Raw genomic sequence first — 20,235 nt, forward strand, 5'->3', positions numbered from 1 at the left:
GACCCGCTTTCAATCTCAAAAAGTGACTTTTGTTTAATTTTCAAAAAAATTGGGAATGCACGACGTTTCGTCCTTCATGGTTCCGGAATAAAATATGCCCCCTAAAAAATAAAATAGCTCTAAGCTAAAGCGCATATCTGATTATAAAATTTTTATCCATTACTTTTGCTTGTATATCTCTACAGGGCCGTATTTAAAAAAATAGAGAAATTGCTTTTTTTGGTTCTATAATTTTCTTTGTTTTTATAGAAAAGTTTCCGTTATTACCTAGAAAATGTTCACGTTCCTCAAACATACCATGAATGTATGATTTTGCAAATACTATAACCTAATATTCGTAATTCACTTTTTTAATTTCTGGGATATTGCCAGACTACGTAATTTCACTAAAAAACATTATAATTTATACTATTTATATATAGGATAAAAATATTTCAGATAAGTGGTGAGAGATCAAACATGATCTAATATAACAGATTCAACTATTCTATGGTTATTTCATATTTAATGATATTTTTTATAGCAGGGCAAAGCATTAAGTTTGGACGAAAAACCCATATATTATAGTTAATGTTATCCCTTATTTACCTCGCTTCTTTACTTTATTTTAAGGGTTTATTCGTGCTATGGCTGCCTTACGAGACATAGTTATTTCTACCCCTCTTATACTGTTAAGTAAGCAATAATTTAACGGCCATTTCGAGATAATTGATAAAAGAATTCCAGGCGAAATACAAAATAATAAAATATGAAAATTTTGAAGTCCACTATATTTGGCAACTGGTTGATAATAGATATCTTCAGAAGTAAGTACTTATTGCTTATTATTTTCTTCTAAATAAATCTGAACAGCAGAAGACTGGCTTACAACTTTACTCTTTCTCTCTCTCACTCTTTCTTAAGAATATAGAGCATTAATAAAAACTGGAACAAGGATTTGGAACCTTAGCAGTGTAAGGAGATTCTAATTGTCCGAAATCAAATAATTAATTCAGTGACTTCAATAGATAATCTGTAAATTTCAAAAAATGAAATCAATATCACACCGCACGACGTCTCTGGAGACGCATAGAAGGTCAGCGAGTCTTCCGGAATCATGGTCAACCGAGTATATAAGAAGGCGCGTCGACAGTTCAGTTGGAATATTGGCGCGATATTTAAATCGCATATTAATTAATAGTAGTAAATAAATACGGTGAAAATAAATATTTTTAGTAGTCGAAACGTTAAAAACGCCACAATATTTTAACTTCACAAAAGCTGTCTTACTTCCAAAACGCAAAGTACACATAACAAGAGGTCGTATTTATCCAATTAATTCGAATTTTCGAACCGACAAAAAAATAACCCACAGGACACTCCGCACCAAAGCAAACAACGAATAAACGTTATTTCCAAGCTTATTTGTACGGAACCGGGCAAAATGGGAAAATAAAACAAGGAAAATAGCGCAACGAGACGAAGAGACTGTTTTATTATTTACAAAAGCGTTTATTGAAACTGCCGTTCGGCTTTTCGCATTTCGCTCCTTTGGACCGAAATATTTGAAAGTCAATCGGTGTGAGTATTTTCTGGTGGTATATATCGGTTTGAAATTAAACCCTGGACCGTAAAATGGTAGATTTAAGAGGTTAAACAGCGATTTTAGCCGTCCAAGTATAAAGGGTTTACGGGATCAGATTACTAAAGCGATGTTTAGAAGTGTCACCATCAATAAAATGGCCTTCTATTGACGAGAGAGAGCTTTCCTGCCTAATTGACATTCTATGGAAGATCGTAGCATAGCCACCACCAAAAATGAAATAGTGAATAAATAAAAGCAGTGCTTTGACCACCTTTAAGCATAAATCAACAAAATGGACAGACTACAACCTACATACAAACTGACCGAGTTTCGATTGGATAAATTAGCATAAAATAATTTTAAAATAGAAAAATCCTTACCTAATTTATGGTTACTATAAGGCATAACTTAATAGGATTTGACACACCGCTTTATTTATACATTTAAATTACGCCACATTCATAATAAATTAAATATATGTATCAAAAAACCCCGTAAAGTAAATTACAAAGCCGGGCTTAATTAAACGCAATCCGCAATTAATATACTAACCAAATAATTTTGAACTAAACAAATAATATCATTTTATTATAGTAGCTTATAAATTAATTTATTGTGTTGCATGAGTGATTAAGCGGTATAAAGCAAAACGTATAATAAGCAGCAAAAGTGAGAACTTAAAAATATCGCGAGGAAAAAATTGCGGGACATTTCTCAACTTTTTGCTTCTTAACTGCATAGCTCAACCGAAATACTTTTAGGCCATTTGGTGAGCTGCCAGCGAATGGGCTATAAAGCAAAATGCGCCTCACAGAAGGCGGCTTTTGCATTGTTAACTGCTATGTTAGCCCTTTGTCGAATTACCCTTAGTTGGTTTCGTTATGGGTGTACTTATACGTGCAAAGAGAGTTACATATGTGAAATTATTATGTAAAAAGATTATAGAAATTGTTTAAGAGCAATTTGCTTTGGTGATTTCTCTAGAGTTACTAATGAATACTCTAATTATGATTTCTTTATTAATTTTTAATAAACTTCAAACAATATTAAAAAATATAAATTCGGACCTGTTACAAATAAACACCTGCAAATAGCCGTGGAATATATGAAAATGGAGCATTACGTTGTGCAACATTATCATCTCGTATCAAATAGCACTGTGCACCATATTTACCCTCGTTAAAATAGCCCTTAGAGCTAGACACTTTTGTTAAAATTTCTATAAACTCGTGAACTGTATGAAATTTTGAATATGTGATGTGGCGCTGATTTTTCATTAATTTGTAGATGTTTTTTCTTAATTGTAGTCGATATTCTCGTTCAGATTACTTGGAATTAAATTAATTTACCCATTTCCTATTGTATTCGAATGTGGTGTTTAAACCTTATTAAAGATCGTTAAATATAGATCTTTTCATTCAATTTTCTCAAGATTCTTTAAGCGAATAAAAAAGTTAAAAACCACGTGGCAAATGATTCATAATTTAAAAAAAATGGAATATCAGATGCTTGTGATAATCCATTTCACGCAATACTCTCTACAGAAATGATTTTTAGAGGTCCCATATTCCTGTATGAAGAGAGTAGGAATAGTTGCAATGTTCTTTAATCTATGAAAAACATTTGATTATGTGTGATGTTATCGGTGTTATTAGGTATATCCAAAACAATTACTGTATTTAATGCCCCTAAAATTGTTGCAAAAATAAAAACTCTAAATCTACAATATCGTAATTTTTTGCTCTATCTTCTCATTAATTTCTTCCATTTAACAAACAAGTACAAGTTACATCTAGTTCACGATTTAAAAAAATAAATCCAGGTCAAACATCCCAAAAAAGTGTATACAACCACAAATTCTGATTATGACTAATTTCTTTTTTTAAGTATGAATAAAGCACTTAATCAAACTTTATGTCAAATCCGTAACTGATTTTTCAGTTACACGGGCATATTCATTAATCCCGAGGGGCAATAATAAAGCGTCCCATTAATAGACAGAGATCATGATAAAGTGGTCTACAGCGTGGTTTCAATTTACATTCCACGAGCGTAATTTTCGCTGTGACGCCATCACGCGGGTGCATCCTAAATTTATCGCGCAAATGCCTGCATTAGATTTTCTGATCTGATTACTGTGTGACTTGATAAGGTTTATAGATTTTCGGTCTGTAGGGGGAAAACTGTACATGAAAGACGTGTCATGAGCGAAACAGATTTAATATATCAGTCTCAAAGTAAAAATAGACTATTTTTTATTTACTACTTTACAGTCCATCCAATGTTGGTTAGGCAATGAGATCTCAGCAATTATTAAAGAGAAAAAACAGAGAAAATACGTATACACAAACACATTTGTACAATTCAATTCAATTTATAAGGACATACTGAATGGTGCCTTGGAGAGGCATGAGGAAGTTTATTCGATATACACTGACTTATCTAAAGCATTTGACAGGGTGACCCATAAAATCTTATTAAATAAATTTATTAGTCTTGCATACACTCACCAGCTTATAGTATTTTCATGTAAAAAAATAGGTGCTTTCACCCTGCAAATGGCTTAGCGTTTATAAGTAAAATTAACAAAAACTTTAATGTAAATACTCTAAAAAGTCTAAGGTACCTTTGCAGAAAATCCGGAATTCAAAATAACCTGGAAAGGCCTTTGTGTCAAAGTCAATCTAAGTGAAATGCTTAAAAGTAACAATTTTAAAAGAGACCTGAATGAACCAATGAAGAAACAGGATCCAAGCGCCCTAAATAAATTAAATTAAATATTTATTTATCAAGTTCCTCAGATGGTTTTTAGATAAACCTAAATCCACAAAAATTACCAAAAATTCTTCGGTTTTCGTTTTCGTAGTATTAATTCTTTAAAGCTTTACTATCGAAATCTTCAAATTTCTCTGCTGAATTCTGGAAAGCTTTCATGTAGCTTTTTTCTTGGGCTGCTATGGAATCCCACTCATAATTCTTTCAATTTTTATAATATAAGTAATTTTTTCATTTCAATTTCAGATATTTATATACAATTGAGAAATCTTGACCCTCTCAAAAGATCAGGCACTGATAACATACCTCCGATTCTACTTTAAAAATGTATATCTCTAACGTTCCTTACAAGCTCACTGGGTAAAAAAATCATTTAGGACCAAGTAAAATTTATCAACTAAACTAAACTTACTGCATGGTGCCTTGGAGAGGGGTGAAAAAGTTCATTCCATACACACCCGACTTCTCCAAGGCATTTGACAGGATGGTCCATAAAATTTTGCCCAATAAACTTATTCGTCTTGGCATATCGGTCACTGTTAGAATACAAATTGCCCGGGTTACCAACGTCACATTATCCCCTATAGCGAATCACTCTGGGTCATTCTTTTTCATCTCATTCTATTTCCTTTTTACTCTTGCATACACTTACACCCTTACAGTATTGTCCTGTAAGATAATAGCTTCTTTTCCCTCGAAGTGACCTGGCTGCCACGAGTAAAAATAACAAAAGCTTTCATGTAAACATAATGAAAACCTCACAAGTCTAAAGGACCTTTCCAGAGAATCCTGAATACAAAACAACCTGGAAAGGGTTATACATGCCAAGTTACAAAGTGGATCTCAGTAAAAGGTTTAAAAGCAACAATTTAGCAATCAACCAAAGGAGACCTGCACGAACCAGTGACGAAACAGGATCCAAGCGCCTGGAATAAATCAAATATTTATTTCAAGCAGTTTAATTACATTAGCCAAAAATAAAATAAAAACCTCGAGCCAACGTGAAATATGTGAGACATTATTAATCAACTAATTAAAATCTATACCATATACAAGACAATATCACATCTGGTTATTACCAAATATTAAACAGATATCTCTTCCAGAGTTCCACAGATATCTTTGGGTCCTTTGCTGTTAAATTTGATCATTATTGACAGCAAACACTCTTTTAAGCATTATATCATATCCTCCTCTTTGCTGATGACCTCAAACTGCTGGATGCCTTGGATTTTAGGAGGAACTTGATCTAGCACTTTGGTGTCTGAATTTTATAATCATCTCGTCAGCCGTCTAGACCCGAAGGTGCGAGAACAACTCGCGACATCTCGGAAGACATGTGGAAAGTTGTCGAATCTTCCGGAACAATGGTCTACCTAATGTATTAGGAGCCTTCGCCGCTAGAAGGCCAGTTCAAGTCTGAATATTGGCGCGACTTTTAAACCGAAATAAATAGTAGGAAATCTATAGAGTGTAGATGAATATTTCTAGTAGCCATAAGTCATTGTGATTAGTGTGTACGTGACTTGACTATTTTTTGTGTATTTGAGTGTTTTAATTCACACCTTAAGAAACGGTAAAAAACGCTATAAAATCCTTAGGCTGGAAAGAATAGAACGTAAATTTTGCAGGTACTTTCAATATCAATTTTTTAATGGTCGAGAATTTCATTATGAAATCTCAGTAACCTTCAAAACCTACCGAGTGGAAGTATCGAAAATCACCTAAAACTTCTATATAGATTGGTCAAGTCAACAAGACTGTCCTTATTTTTTTTAATAAATCTTCTTGCATCTACCATTTCGAGATCCTCGCTCTATCTCATTCTCTAATTATGACAAACTATGCCATACATTTATTCATACCCCAGACTCTAAAACTGCGCATTCTTTTCATTTCTTTGGACTTTTTATATTTTTTATTTACTCCTGGGTGTACGTCTCCTTCAGGCTTGTCCACGCTGATCTGTCCTGTGCCACCTGAAACTAATTGTTTTCTGCTTGTTACTTGATATCTTGTTATCACTTCATTCCCATGCTTCGTTATGTCTGTCTTGGTCCCCAGTATGTGAATTTAGATATCAATACACTTCAATTCAGCAATATGTGTTACTCTATCCATGACTTTGATTTCGTTGGTTCGTTGTCGGATTTATTCGTTCCTTTTCCTATACCTAAAACTGATGCCAAGCATCGTTCGTTCCATCGTGCTAACTTCGCTGTTTATTTTTCGTTGCTTTATTGTATGCTCCAGATAAATATACTTCTCTGCAGTTTCCAGTTTCTTACGATCTATATATTATACGTCTTATGCGGATGATTTTAGTTCTAGAAATGTTAATTTTTAACCTGACATCTAGTTCTTCTAGCATAGCACTCAGTTCTTACATGTTGCTGCTTATTTGGACGATTTCATCGGCAAATCGATAAAATATGGTGCAAAAAGGGCCTATTAATATTTATGTCTTTAGTTTCCCATTGTAGTGATTTAAAGGCATTTTCCAGTGCCAAGGTGAATAATTTTGATGATACGGGATCGCCTTGACCTACTCCCATATTTATTTTAATTTTATCTGTTGTTAGATCCTACTTGATTTTGACATGTTTAGCGGTATTTTTGTATACACAGAGTGTCCCAGATTAAATTATATACATGGGGAATTGGTAAACGCTAAGAGATATAGTATGAGGAAAAAGTTGTTCTGTTTCAAGCCCAATGAGATGCGATATTAAGATCCACGATATCAATAGGAGTTTTCAAAATATCGGGCTAAATATAAAAATGAGATATTTAGAAAACCTGCAATATCGTCGCCATCTTGAATCCGATTTTAATAAAATTTGGTAGATTTGAGTTATCTACTCGACGTTAACGATATTTTTCTAGGCATTTTAGATTTTTTGCAACCATAGTCAACTTTATTATTTCTTATGGACGCTATATTGGATTTATACGTCATTAAATAGCACGTTAAAAGACCTTGTCAACCATATAGAGGGGACAAATTGCACAATAATAAAGTGCCCATTTAATTTACAACCTAATCAAAGGATTTTAATAGAAAATAGCATCTTAAAACGTAATTTAAAGTATGCTGGAAAAATATATTAAAAGAACTCACGCAAAAATTAAATCATATTTAAAAGAAAAAATTAATTATGCTTCTAAAGAGTTCGTTGAAAATCTTATTATTCTTTCGTTTCTATCCTTACCTAATATTATTAAATTAGCATAAAGTTATTTTCAAAAGTCAAAGAATTTATAAATCCTCCGAAACAATATCAACTTTTTCTAAAAGGCCGTAAGCCGCAAGCAAACAAGCTACGCCCCAACTTTAACCTTTCAGACTCCCGTGGGAGCAAACTGTTACGTTAAAATAAAAGGGGCTCTCCTCTCAAGGAAAAGTACCAAATTTAATTTATCCAGAGAACGAACGCAAACTTCCAACCCTATAGCAGATTGCTCTTATTTCTTGAAAACCTTCATGCCAGCGGAAAAAAAAATCCATTAAAAAACAAGCATATAAATCACCCGCCAATATCGTTCGGCCTGTCTCGGCCGATAAAGAAACTCATTTAGGGCATTTCCTGGATATCGGTTCGCTCTCGATTTTGTTCCAGACAAAAACTCCATATTGCCTTTTATCATTTTCGCGGCCATGGATCCCTTTAGCCGAAATTCGATTCCGATTCTTCGCTTAGCGCCGATTTAATATAGCGGATCGCTACGGACGGTATCGTCTATATTGCACTGTCAGATTCTGTAAAAAGTATTAAAGTACCTTCGAATCGTACGAGAATTGACGATTTAATTAAGTGTTTTCATAACGTTCAATTAAGGGTTTTTTTATAATCTTTTAACTACACGTTTTACAGGGTGTCCCGAAATTACATCGCATTTAATTATGTGGATCGTAAAATTAAAAAGAATCAACATTTTTACATAAAAAAGGTGCTTTGCCTTATTTCGATAGGAGCGTTCGTTTTTAAAATAATCAGACATACATGCAACCTACACTCATAAAATATTTTTAATCACCTTTAATAAAATTAAAAGGTATGTTACAAATCATCAGGTATAAACATGACATAAGACTATTACAAATACTTAATTTTAAGATCAAAAAAAATTTTTTTTGTTTAAAATTTTATTTCAAAATTATAAATGATGTGTAAATAATTGAGAAAAATTAAAACAATTAACTTATTAGCTAAGAATTAAAACTGAAAACACCAAACAAACAAAAAATTTCTTGAAACCAGAGGCTTCTAACGAAATAAGACAACAGTACCCACGATAAAAATTTCGAAAAATAACGGCCAGGCGTTTCGAAAATATTAACAAAAAACCATCTTCAATAGGAATTATAAAACGCCCTGTAACATGAAAACGATTCAATTGTCAAGATTCCTGTATATGAAGTTTTTGTCTTATTTTTAGGCAAAGATGCGGCTGTTTTTTTTACGAAAAATTTACAGTAGAGTTGTAGTAAAAAAATATTTAATCAGTAAAACTTTACAAGTACAGGGTTTTAAAACGATTTTAAAACGAATTTTTAAAACGAATTTACGACATCTAAAGTGACTTTTCTTCTTTTTTTATAAACATTTTACATTGTTTTCACAAATAAATTACAGCAAATTTATAGTAAAAAAGCATTTAATTAGTAAAACATTACAACTTATAAAATTGTACTTTTACAATAAATTTACGATATTCTTACAATATCTGCTGTAAATTTCCTGGTTTTTTGTCGAATTTTTACAACATTAATTCAAGAATTTTACACAACAAATATCGTAAAATTAAATGTAACGAGTAAATCAATTTTTACATGAATGGCGTAAAATTACAAATAAAAATAAAATCATCACAATTTTTACTGGCATCATATAACCAATAATATTTGTTGTAAATTCACGTAACTCGTTTTTACAGTGTGGTACAGTTCAACTTTTGATGTTATTCGGTTTTACAGTCATTTGTGTGCTGGGTTTTAAATGAATGACGAATAACCTTGAAAATGATTTTAGCTTACCCATTGTCACAGATATCTTTACTCAACGTTTATTTCACCAAAGAATAACCTTTGATCTTGTCAAATCCACATTTTTGTCTGAGACGAGGATATAGAAATGGATATCAATTTCCTTTACTTTTACTCATAAGAAGAAAAGAAAAATAGAAAAGTAACAAGTCTTGGCTCAAGTAGATTGAATCAGGACAATTTAAAGACATTTTCCAGATAAGTGGGAATACCGAAAACTCTGGAAAGGTGGTTAGATAACAAATTTTGAAATACATCTGTGTGGAAGGCGATTGATTTTTAGTTCCCGAGACCACCTCAGTAGAGCAATGAACTTTCATTGTAAAAACTCTCTTTTTATTTGATAGTTACTATCGGACATACTTGAACCGCCAAGCAATTATCTATTAACCATTTTTTTTACTTTTACTAACTAAAAGAAAAAAAATAGAAGAATCCTAAGGCTCAAGTAGACCAAATCAGAGCAGTTTAAAGACATTTTCCATAGAACCGGCAATACCGAAAACTTTGAAAAGTTAAGTGGATGATACACTTTGAAATAGATCTATGTGGAAGGCAAATGATTTTTACTTCCCAAGATGACCTCAGTAGATCAAGAGACTTTCTCCAAAAGTATAATTACTTCTCAGGTGCCAAAATAATTTAGAATCTTATTTTCACTCTTTCCTGAACCTTAGTGCAAAAACTCATTTCCTCTTCCTTAACTTAAAAAACATCCGCTAAGCCAATGGCGGAGAAAACGACGACACTTATTTCAGAGATCACGTTAAGTTTTATGGACGAGAAAAACAACACGAAAAAGAACTTCTTCATCGTTCCACTTTAGGTTATGAAACATTAATGACGCCGTATAGTGTAATAGCACATTTTACAACGGCCTCGGTTACGGTATCATAAAAAATCCTATACATATTTATATCGCTCCTTTTAACAATTGTTTTCAAACCGAAAACTCAAGTACGACAATAAAATAAAGACACGTATTCCGTCAGGCTCACATTCATATAAATCAAAAAATCCAACGTGAATACGAGAAAAGTGTATGGGAATATGTCGACGTGGCATATATTTTTTTTTTAAACTCCGCCATATCGAGGAATAAAACACTTTTGCGAAATAATAAGGCTGAATTTAAATTTCTATGCTAATGGGGTGGGTTTTGTAAAAAAAGCTGATGTGTAAGGTATGAAGAGTTATTTATTTTAATTGTGGAAAGCTTAATGTGAACTCACGTTCTTTCATGCAAAGCATTGATAAATTTAACATAATTGATACACGTAAATTCGAAAAGAAAAGTATATAAAAACATAACTAATTTTACACCAAACGAAAAGGATAATGACGAGAACAATTAAAGGATCGTTAGAAGCTCGTTTTTTAAATACATTACTGGGTTTTGGAAACTATAGCTATGTTAATTATTTGCCAATTAACACTGTTAAAAATTATTAAGGTATTTATGTGCAATGCACATTTCGCCACACAAATTAACAATTTAACAGCTTATAATATCTTTAAATCCTCAGGTGTATATTTTTAGCAGTTATTATAAAAAGAGCATTGGAGAATTAAGTATGTATCAGTTTTTTTAATATAACAATATTTAAACATATTTATATTATTAAAGGTCAAACTTTCGGGTTATAAACGAGCCCACTTGCTTTTATTTTTATGATGGGTAATTAATAATTAAAATAAAATGTTAACGCCACAGGTTAAATATCAGCTTATAGTTCCAAGAAAAATAGTATTCAAGAAAAACATCAATTTGTTCCCATACTCTTCTAATTCATAAGCTGAGACGAGGATATATAAATGAGAATTCAACTTTTCCCTTTATTTCTATATCATTGTTTGGTTTTCTTAATAGTGTTTAAATCGTCTGGAAATAGTGTTTTTCTCTTACAACTGGTCCAATTATCCAAGAAAAACATCACTTTGTCCCTATCATGCTTTCTACAGAGATTTATTTAAAATGTATCTTCCATTAACTTTTCCAGAGTTTTCGGTATTCCCAGTTCTCTGGAAAATCTGTTTACACTACTCTAATTTGATCTACTTGGGCCAGGACTTGTAATTCTTCTATGATTCTTTCTTCTTAGTACTCAGTAATGCAGATATCACCATAGAGTTTCGTTGGAAGGTCACCAAAAGAATCTCGGAAGCAATTTTCCACAATTTTTCGCTAAAATTTTTACCGCTATATTTTTTACGTCGATTTGCAGTCGCAGTCAAATGATGAAATAAACTGCGTGGCGTTCAATTAAATCGACATTATTTGCTTCGTTTCTTGATTTGGGTTTAACTGCATATTGAGTTTAATTTGTGGCTTGATATTTACGCGAACGGTTTATTCGTTAAAAATTAAAAATAAAAGTTTTGTATCGGATTATTTAGTTAAAATTTAAATAAATAGTGCTATTTTATATAACTGATCCTGAATTGGACAAGAAATAATTTACACGAATGTCGTAACTATTATGAGATACGTGAATACTTTTTTTCATTCTACAGGTGGTCCCAGGGTCTTCTATTTCATCAAGGAGCAGTAGACTGCGCGCGAGCAGCCCTTCTACTTCCTTTGGCCACCTCTATCCTTCACTGCCAACCAGTTCACAAGTGTTCACTAGTAGAAACCGCATTTTTACTGCTCGTTACTGTGGCCACAGTGAATATGCTTACGACGGTACTAAGCGACTCGCCGGTCTTTCCAGACGACGAGGATGCAGATCGGATGATCTCGGAGGCCCCTCTACTGATGGATTCGCCCCAGTGCGTCCTATTTGGTACCTCGATGATTTGGTTTGCTTCGATCACCATTAATTTGGGACCCACGTTTTTATCGGGTAAGTGTTTGTAAGTCATCCTAGATGAAGTATCTTGGCTTTTTCATTAAGTATATTATTAAATTGCCTGGCCGTTAGAAAAGACAGATGTAAACGCACTACATGAACTTCTCTTTATTTGTAATGATTCGTTTTTTTACTCTTGTACAACTCTAATATTATCATGGGGTTTATTTTCAGGTGCTTTGGCCGCCCAGGGTGAAGCCGGTCATAAACATCCCTCCTGTCCATTAATATATGGTCCATTAAGGCACTATATCCTAAACGCTTTGTGGATTGCAGTTAATTTAGTGTGCGTATCATTGACTTTGTTTCATTTGCGAAAGTTGCATAGAGATTTGACGAAAGCTAACGTGGAGGCTGTCAGGGTGGCCGGATTAGTTACTACGCTAGTAAATGTCACTGGAGGTGCTAACCACATGAATTCGACCAATCATTTAGTAAGTAAACTATTTTTGTATATTATAATATAATTACCAGATATTATTATCTAGCATGCTCTCAAGTGCAATATTATTTCTACATAATATATAATTATACATTTACATAAATATAATGCATAACATAGACATACAAAATTATGCACCTATAACCGAATATCTGCATGTGCTCCTGTTTTTACGAAAAAAAAATTAATAAGGTATACCCTAACCATTACAAAAATAAAGAGCCACAATAACAAAACATACAAATGAATGCACATCATCCTACCCCCAACCCTAACTTACTTTTACAAAAATCTAACCTAGATGAAGAGTTCTTTAAGTTTTGTTCTATTTTCGAAAATAAAGTGTTAAAGTGTGTTTGTTTACTCATTATTTATATACGGATATAAATAATTTCTTGCATAAAATTTGCCTTAAGATATAAAATGTTCGCAATAGCTTTCGAATATTCTTAGTTAGATTTAAAATATGTTCGCTCCATTTTAAATGCTTATCCACTATAACACCCAGATATTTAGTAAAAGAGACCTCTTTAATTACATCTTGGTTTGCTTCAGTTAAATAAAATGCAATATAATATGTTTTAAATATGTTGAGTGAGAGCTTAAATGTGTCTAACCATATTTTTATTTTACGAATGCCCATTATTGTGCCTCTCCTTACTTTATCCCAAGTGTTATCTGAAAAAATGACTGCTGTGTCGTCGGCATAAGATATTACAAATCCGTTCACAATTTTTAGATCTGTTAGTGAATTAATATACAAAATGAAGAGTAATGGGCCCAGTACGGTTCCTTGAGGAATCCCAATCTTCATTTTTAGGGGATCCCTAAAAAATATTTTCTATTTTTAAAAATTGTTGTCTACTTGTTAACAATAAATTTAAGACCGCTCCCCTCATGCCGGACCTGGACAATATATCGGGCACGGTATCAAAGACTTTTGCCAGATCTAAGAATACCCCAATACACTTTTTTTTATCGTCAAGTGAATTTGTAATTTGTTTAGTAAGCTGGCAAATATATATTTAATTATACTGAAGATGAATTTCCAAGAGACTAATAAACTATTTTCCTGATCCGTAATTCAAGCTCTTGAACAGCAATCCTGACAGGAAAACTGCTAGATAGCATGTTTGGCAACATTCTATATGTCCTGGAATGATAAAGTTATTAATAGAATCTCTTCCACATTGGTCACTTTTTGGCGTTCTTGTTGGATTAAATATGCTTTCCTTAATATCGGATGCGAGTAAAAATTTATTACTCGGATTCATGGGTTTTCTTCGTATTGCTTGTTTTGTTAGTACAATTTAATTATTATCCCTTGTTTAAGTTTCTTTTGATAAGTTTAAAGTTTTGACTGGACTGACGATTATTAAATTTTATTATGGATTTTTTTTGCAGTGATTTGTTGTTGGCCTATATTTCTGTAGGTTTTGTTTTTTCTGCCAATAGTCCGCTTTCTCCAAGCAGGATCTGTTTTCTTGGATTCTGCTTGGTTTCCATTTCCAGCAATAGTAAAATTGCAAATCCTGTACGGTAGATCAAAATTGGAGACCTCCTCGAGACTTTAGGCTTCGTTTATTACCTCGTTGATAAGATTTTCATTTATTTGACCCTGTCTTTTACTTCTCTATCTTCAGCTGGGATTTCTTATACTGGATTGTAAGACATCATTTCAGCCTTGAGACGTTCACACTCTACATCGGAAAATGAGTTTCGACTTTGAATTTACCACATTTAATCACTTACCTGTTCTTGGACAAGGAAAAAGCTTATTTTATTTAGATTTTATAAAGGCATTTGAAGGTTTGGGTTAGCCCCTTGGTACAAAAACTGTCTGGCAAGTAAATTATTATTAATAAATACACTCAGGTAACTCATTACCAGGTAACTCAGGTCTTGAGTGCGGAAATCAATGTATTAACTTGCAATAAATAAATTAAGTCACAAGTTAAAAACAGAACCATACTTTTCTCTTACTTCTAATTTACTAACTAAAGTTCGACCCTTAATAACTTAAAAAAAACACGTCAATCTAGATATACAGGGGGACATTTAATTTTATATTTGTTTTATCAAGGAACCCTCATCGTGTGACACATCATTGTAAACAACATTAAAATGTATTCAACAGTGCCAAAAAAATTTAATCAGTTGACGTATAAAATATTCATTATTTCCCAACAATGTTTGTGTTGCCCTTCGATACTGTCGTTTTCTCGTGCACATCCACCTGGAATTCTTTTACAATTTTCAGATTTTCTTATTTATTAGCCGTGGTTGATCCAGCCTTACTATATGTAATCTTGCATATTTGTCCTTTACCTTTGGATAACTTTTTATTAGTACTTTCATTCCCTTTTATTCCAATTACCTTTGTTATTTCTTCAGTGTTATGTAGCCTTACATCCCTTTGAATTGCTTTGGAGGATAACTGAGCGCTTTTATTCTTAACTTCTTTAAGTATCTCTTCTCAGTTTTTCTATTTTCTTAGTTCTTCCCAATTTGCACTTATTTTCGGCTTCCTTTACAGCTACTGTTAGTTGTCTCTTTGTCTATCTTATCATCGTTTGTCATTGCTGATTAAAGGCGTAAATTTAGCAGTTAATAACGTCCCGCATGCTGGTTTCTTTACTACCTTCTACTGGCTCTGACTACTATGTGATCACTAGATGATATGATAGAGAAATTATTAAGACCTATTCTAAAACTGCTCACTATTTCAAATTTAATACATAATTAAGAAGTTGTCTGACATTTTACACCAATGTTAGTTATTTGTGTACTAGACGCTAATAGGAACAACAGTAGATGTCGCTGTTGCTAGATAATGTATACCGACCTGGTCAAAAAAGCTCTTGGGTGCCGAAATTAATGTATTAACCTGCAATAACAAGTTAACAAGTCACAAGTTCATGAATCATGAACTACATGAGGGTTTGATTCGTAATTTTCTCATCTGTAATCCTGTGATAATATTGGTGTGTATATTAATTTATCTTTATAAAAGAACTGATAGAATATGGAAAATCTACTCTTTTAATTTAAGATACTGATAGAAGAATAAGACATTATTGCGTTGTGAAATCTCCACCTCATCCGACCGAAAAGTTTCCTGCAATGCTCTCAAAACCCTTCGAGACCCTAAAATCCCACTGATAAGCCTTTTAAAATCAATTTTTCAAATATTCTTTTCTCCATAAAGTCTGAATTAGGCCTTGCGACAGCCCGGAGGCACTTTAAAAACAATTTCGGAAGGATGCCGTGCGGTCATTAATCTTAGCCGGGAATTCTTTAAGTAATCGAACTCAGCGGTTTGCGGTCGGTGTTCCGATGCTAATTTATCTTGGCATTCGGAAAGTTGTTTACGTTTCTGGTCGTCCCCTCCTGACAACTTTCTTTTGAACCTAACGGGGATTGGAGATCAATTATTAATTTAACCCGAAAGGAGGGAGAGATTCAGCGATAGAATTCATATTTGGGACACAAATAAATTGAATCAATTTTAATGAATTATAATAAAATTTGAATTGAGAAAATTAGGATTTTAGTTTTTCAATTTTTGCTCAAACAAACTTGGTAAAGTCCAGTTCAGAGATCTATTAGAATCTTTGATATGTCGCGAATAGTGCGTGTGCCGGTGTTGCTTTTATTGTCACATGGCATGCATGTTTAAATCGCAAAATTTTATGTGGAAAGGGTCATAAAGTAATATTCCAAGCGATCTTTAATCATTCCATTAAATAAATAAATGTTTAAAAAATTTTTTTAATAATTTATACATTTGATTTGTAAAATTTGACTACATACGCCCACGTACTATTTTGTTAGATGTCTGAACTCAGTCACATCCACTCGTGAAAGCGTGAAAAGTTGCACAGGTCCGGCCTTAAAATTTATTTGTAATTAAAATTTTATTATTCGGGATTTTTGGGTTTAGTTTTATTACGTTAGAAATTCAAGATAACAAGATAAATAATACGGAGGAAGTCTGAAGACAGTATGACCATACTTTTTAGCTATATTATCTACTCCATACTGCTTTTCCCATGATTTCTTATTTACAACCAATAATTATTTCTTTGTATAAGATGAAAATAGAGATCATGTTTTAATAGAAGATGTGTTTGGGATTTTTTCAAAAAGCCTTGAATGGTATGATGCATTATCCATAACAATCACACCGTTTTCCTTTAAATTTGGAATTATTATTTTCTCAAACCAGGTTTCAAATATATCTGCATGCGTGTTTTTATGATAGTCTGATATGATCTTTCACCCAACCTTCTTTTGAACCACAATGAATAATGATCATCCGAGATCCCCTGTTTGGTGGAACATCTTTTAGGACACATTTGTTAGAACTATCAGTCCAACCCTTTTTTGCCATGTCATGTGTATCATACCAGGTTTCGTCTAAATAATATATGGATCTTTCTTCCTCCCGAAATTTTTCAATTTTCATTAAATTTTCTATACGCCACCTAACAATTCGAGTACTTTCCATTACAATAGCTCTTTTGTTAACCATCTTAAACTTAAATCCAAGTTTTATCAGGTATCTCCGCAAAGTTGAGACTGAGAAATGTTTGTCCCTTGCCGATAAGGTGTCCTTAACCATCTCTATAGTTGGAACCTCATTGTTTTTGTATTTAGAATATACAACTTCCCTTAGCAATTTGGCAATATTTGTGTCAAGTCCCTTTGATTGTCCTGCATCTTTCCTTTTTTTTCTGTCTTTAATCCCTTTTTTTACAAAATAGCATACAACCTTGTACTATACGGAACTCCTGTTAAAAACGCTGTTTTTTGCAAAGCACTACAATCATTTGTGAACTGAGGATCATTCCTTAGATTGTTATAGACATTTAAACAAATTTGTTTGGCGTCTGTACATAAACAATTACATTTTAAAACTCCTTGATTTTCCCCTATAGCTTTTACTTCCCTGGCATCTTCCTCTGCTTCCTCAACACTAGAAAATAAACTATCAGAACTATCTGAGTCTAAATCACTGTCCAGATCACTATTATTGTGTTCACCACAAATGTTATTGTCTTTCTTGTGCACTCACGGTCTCTATAAGCCCGCACAAACATTGTCCTCTTCATTTGCCAAATTTTCCTGTCTATTTTCCCAGGATCGAAACAGTTTAAGGTCTTTAAGTATAATATCAAAACAAATCCACAAACACAAATTAAAAAAAAACACACTTCCTCACAGTAAAAACTGCAAAAAATTTAGGCGAATACAGGCCAAATTCTAAATTCTCCACTTTCATAAACGTCTAAAAAGCAAAACCGGCAAAACCCATCAACTAATAATAACCTCACATGAGCCCCGTCCCAACTATTAAAGGTGATAGACCTATCCTTAAAGATCCCTTTAAAAACATGACGAAAGTAATACAAAAACAGCCCAAAAATTTATCTGGGTACGGCCCTGTAATCCTCAAAATTAGTGGGATAGAGAGAGATATACAATCACTTGCACAGCCTAAAGTAGGAATCTCCAGAATGCAGATGTTTTATCTTTGTTTAATAGACTGACTAAAAAGAGATGAGAAGTTGTGAGTGCTGGGGCTGTTTAAAATGTTTTGTAAAATGCTTGGATTTTAGTCCGCGATCAAATTTTTGATATTATTTTCTTTCTAAAAATGGATATTTTTGAAAGAAAAATAAAAAATAGTGTAAAACAATTGATTCCATAGATAAACTATATAAAATGCTGTCATTTAAACATATATATCATGCGACAATAAATACGACATAGGCGCACGCACTATTTAGTGCGGCATCTGCGACACATCACAGATTTTAATAGATCTCTGAACTGGACTTTACAATGTTAGCTTTTTAGTTAGAAGCCTAGATATTCCTCATTTTTTACGGAATACACTGGCACAAATTTATTCCTCAAAGTTCTGCTATGGGAGTTGAATATTTGAGAGTTGACGTACTACGACACAGGCCTCTAGTAATATTATATATGGTCCAAAACTCTCCTCTCTCTCATCTTTTATTGGGTGTGAATATTTGGTTTATTGCTGACAAAATAAACATAAATTACAGGCGAGTAAACCTGACAGCCACACTCACTTCAATCTTCAATACCTAGTATATCCGTCTTAAAAGAGCACTCGATTTCTCCATCCACTCGCCGTGACTGCCATTGCAAGACTGATTAGTCCAACCAACATCCGCTAGCGAATTTGCCCGAGTAAATCCGAGAATTTCGCTAGTGCCTTCCCAAACATTAGACCAACCCAGAATTTCACGAATAAATTCGCTGGAAAATGCCAAATAGGTTGGAAGACTATTATTGTTCTAACTATTTTAACTGAATCTTTAGCATTTTTCCTTACCACAAGTTTTTATAAATTTATCAATTTTTCCCGATTTGTACAAAAATCCTTGTGCAGATTTGTTTGAGAATTCTTAGCCTCAATAACTGTGTAGAAAAGTGTGTAGTAAGTTTTCTTATTAATTTTTTATAAATTTCAAGAAAATTCTGCAAGAAAAACATGGAATTAACATCGAAAAAATAGAATCATGTTCCCATTTATTTTATATTATAGTCGCTTGAATTTTTAATTGTTTCTTCCATGCACTTCATAGGCAAACAAAAGTTCAATTACCAGAAAAAAATTTTGTGTCTGGAAAAAAATTACGTTTTGACTGATAGGACAATTTTCCAAGCAGTTGATGCAGTCAATAATTTTTTCCAAGCAGTTCAATCCATAAAAATATTTTACTGGCTGGGAAAAAATAAAATTAAGCCCATGCACTTTTTAACTGAATAATTGGCATTTTCTTCTCCTTAAGTTTTCCGTTAATTTTTGGAAGTAAATTTGAGTAAAAATTTAAGAAATTTTTGTCTAATTTGTAAGAAAAACAAATTTTGCGAGTATCGATTGTATGCTTGCACGCATTTTTCAAAGCAACAACATTGACACGATTTGCACACGGCTTGAATCTTGGCGCTATTTACAACAAGTAGCATTTGTATTGTTGACTGCCTTCGTGCAACTGTTATCGCACCACGGTTTGCTTTCGTACCTTCCAATCACCTCTGAAATCTTGCCCACGCTAAAGGATCATTGATTTTGAAATAAACATCATTCCAAGGAAGCGAAGAAAAAAACTGTTTTAAATGTCTCCAGTGGACTGATCTATAATGCCCAAAACCTTCTGTAGTGTGTATCGCTGGGTGGTCTGTAGAGGAAGCCCAAATACTCTGTGGATCTTTTGGTAGTTATTTCGAACCACATAACATTGAACTCTGGGGGTTCCAGAGTTTCTTCTCGCTTCTAATAAAGACGGCGAGTCCGAAGTTGTACTTATATCGGGTAAGAAGGTCGTATCCAGGATACAACATATGAACCTGGGCGGTTTTCGAGTTCACTCTCGTCTCTGCTAGAGCTAAAATTTGAGGAAGTGTTTGGTGCACATTTAAATAATTATAATAATTTTTAAATCCTCTTCGTACTTTTACTACGGCTACTAGGAGTTTGTTGCTTCAGTTCGTTAAAATTGGATAGGAAAATAAATTT

General features: G+C 33.0%; 2 protein-coding genes across 3 annotated transcripts in view; one reads left to right on the plus strand and one right to left on the minus strand.

Moving 5' to 3' along the window:
- The window catches only part of LOC126745526 (midasin), a 242,157-nt gene that overhangs the window by 150,760 nt on the left and 71,162 nt on the right, over positions 1–20,235 (minus strand). The window lies entirely within an intron of this gene.
- LOC126745537 (uncharacterized) overlaps positions 1–20,235 on the plus strand; it is a 115,035-nt gene that overhangs the window by 70,420 nt on the left and 24,380 nt on the right. For both annotated transcript variants that reach the window (XM_050453415.1, XM_050453416.1), the window contains exons 4-5: positions 11,901–12,232; positions 12,413–12,672. In XM_050453415.1, coding sequence (XP_050309372.1) covers positions 11,901–12,232; positions 12,413–12,672 — 592 coding nt within the window. The remainder of the gene's footprint in view (positions 1–11,900; positions 12,233–12,412; positions 12,673–20,235) is intronic.

Source organism: Anthonomus grandis, chromosome 16, assembly GCF_022605725.1.
Source record: "Anthonomus grandis grandis chromosome 16, icAntGran1.3, whole genome shotgun sequence".
In the NCBI taxonomy this organism is placed as follows: Eukaryota; Metazoa; Arthropoda; class Insecta; order Coleoptera; family Curculionidae; genus Anthonomus; species Anthonomus grandis.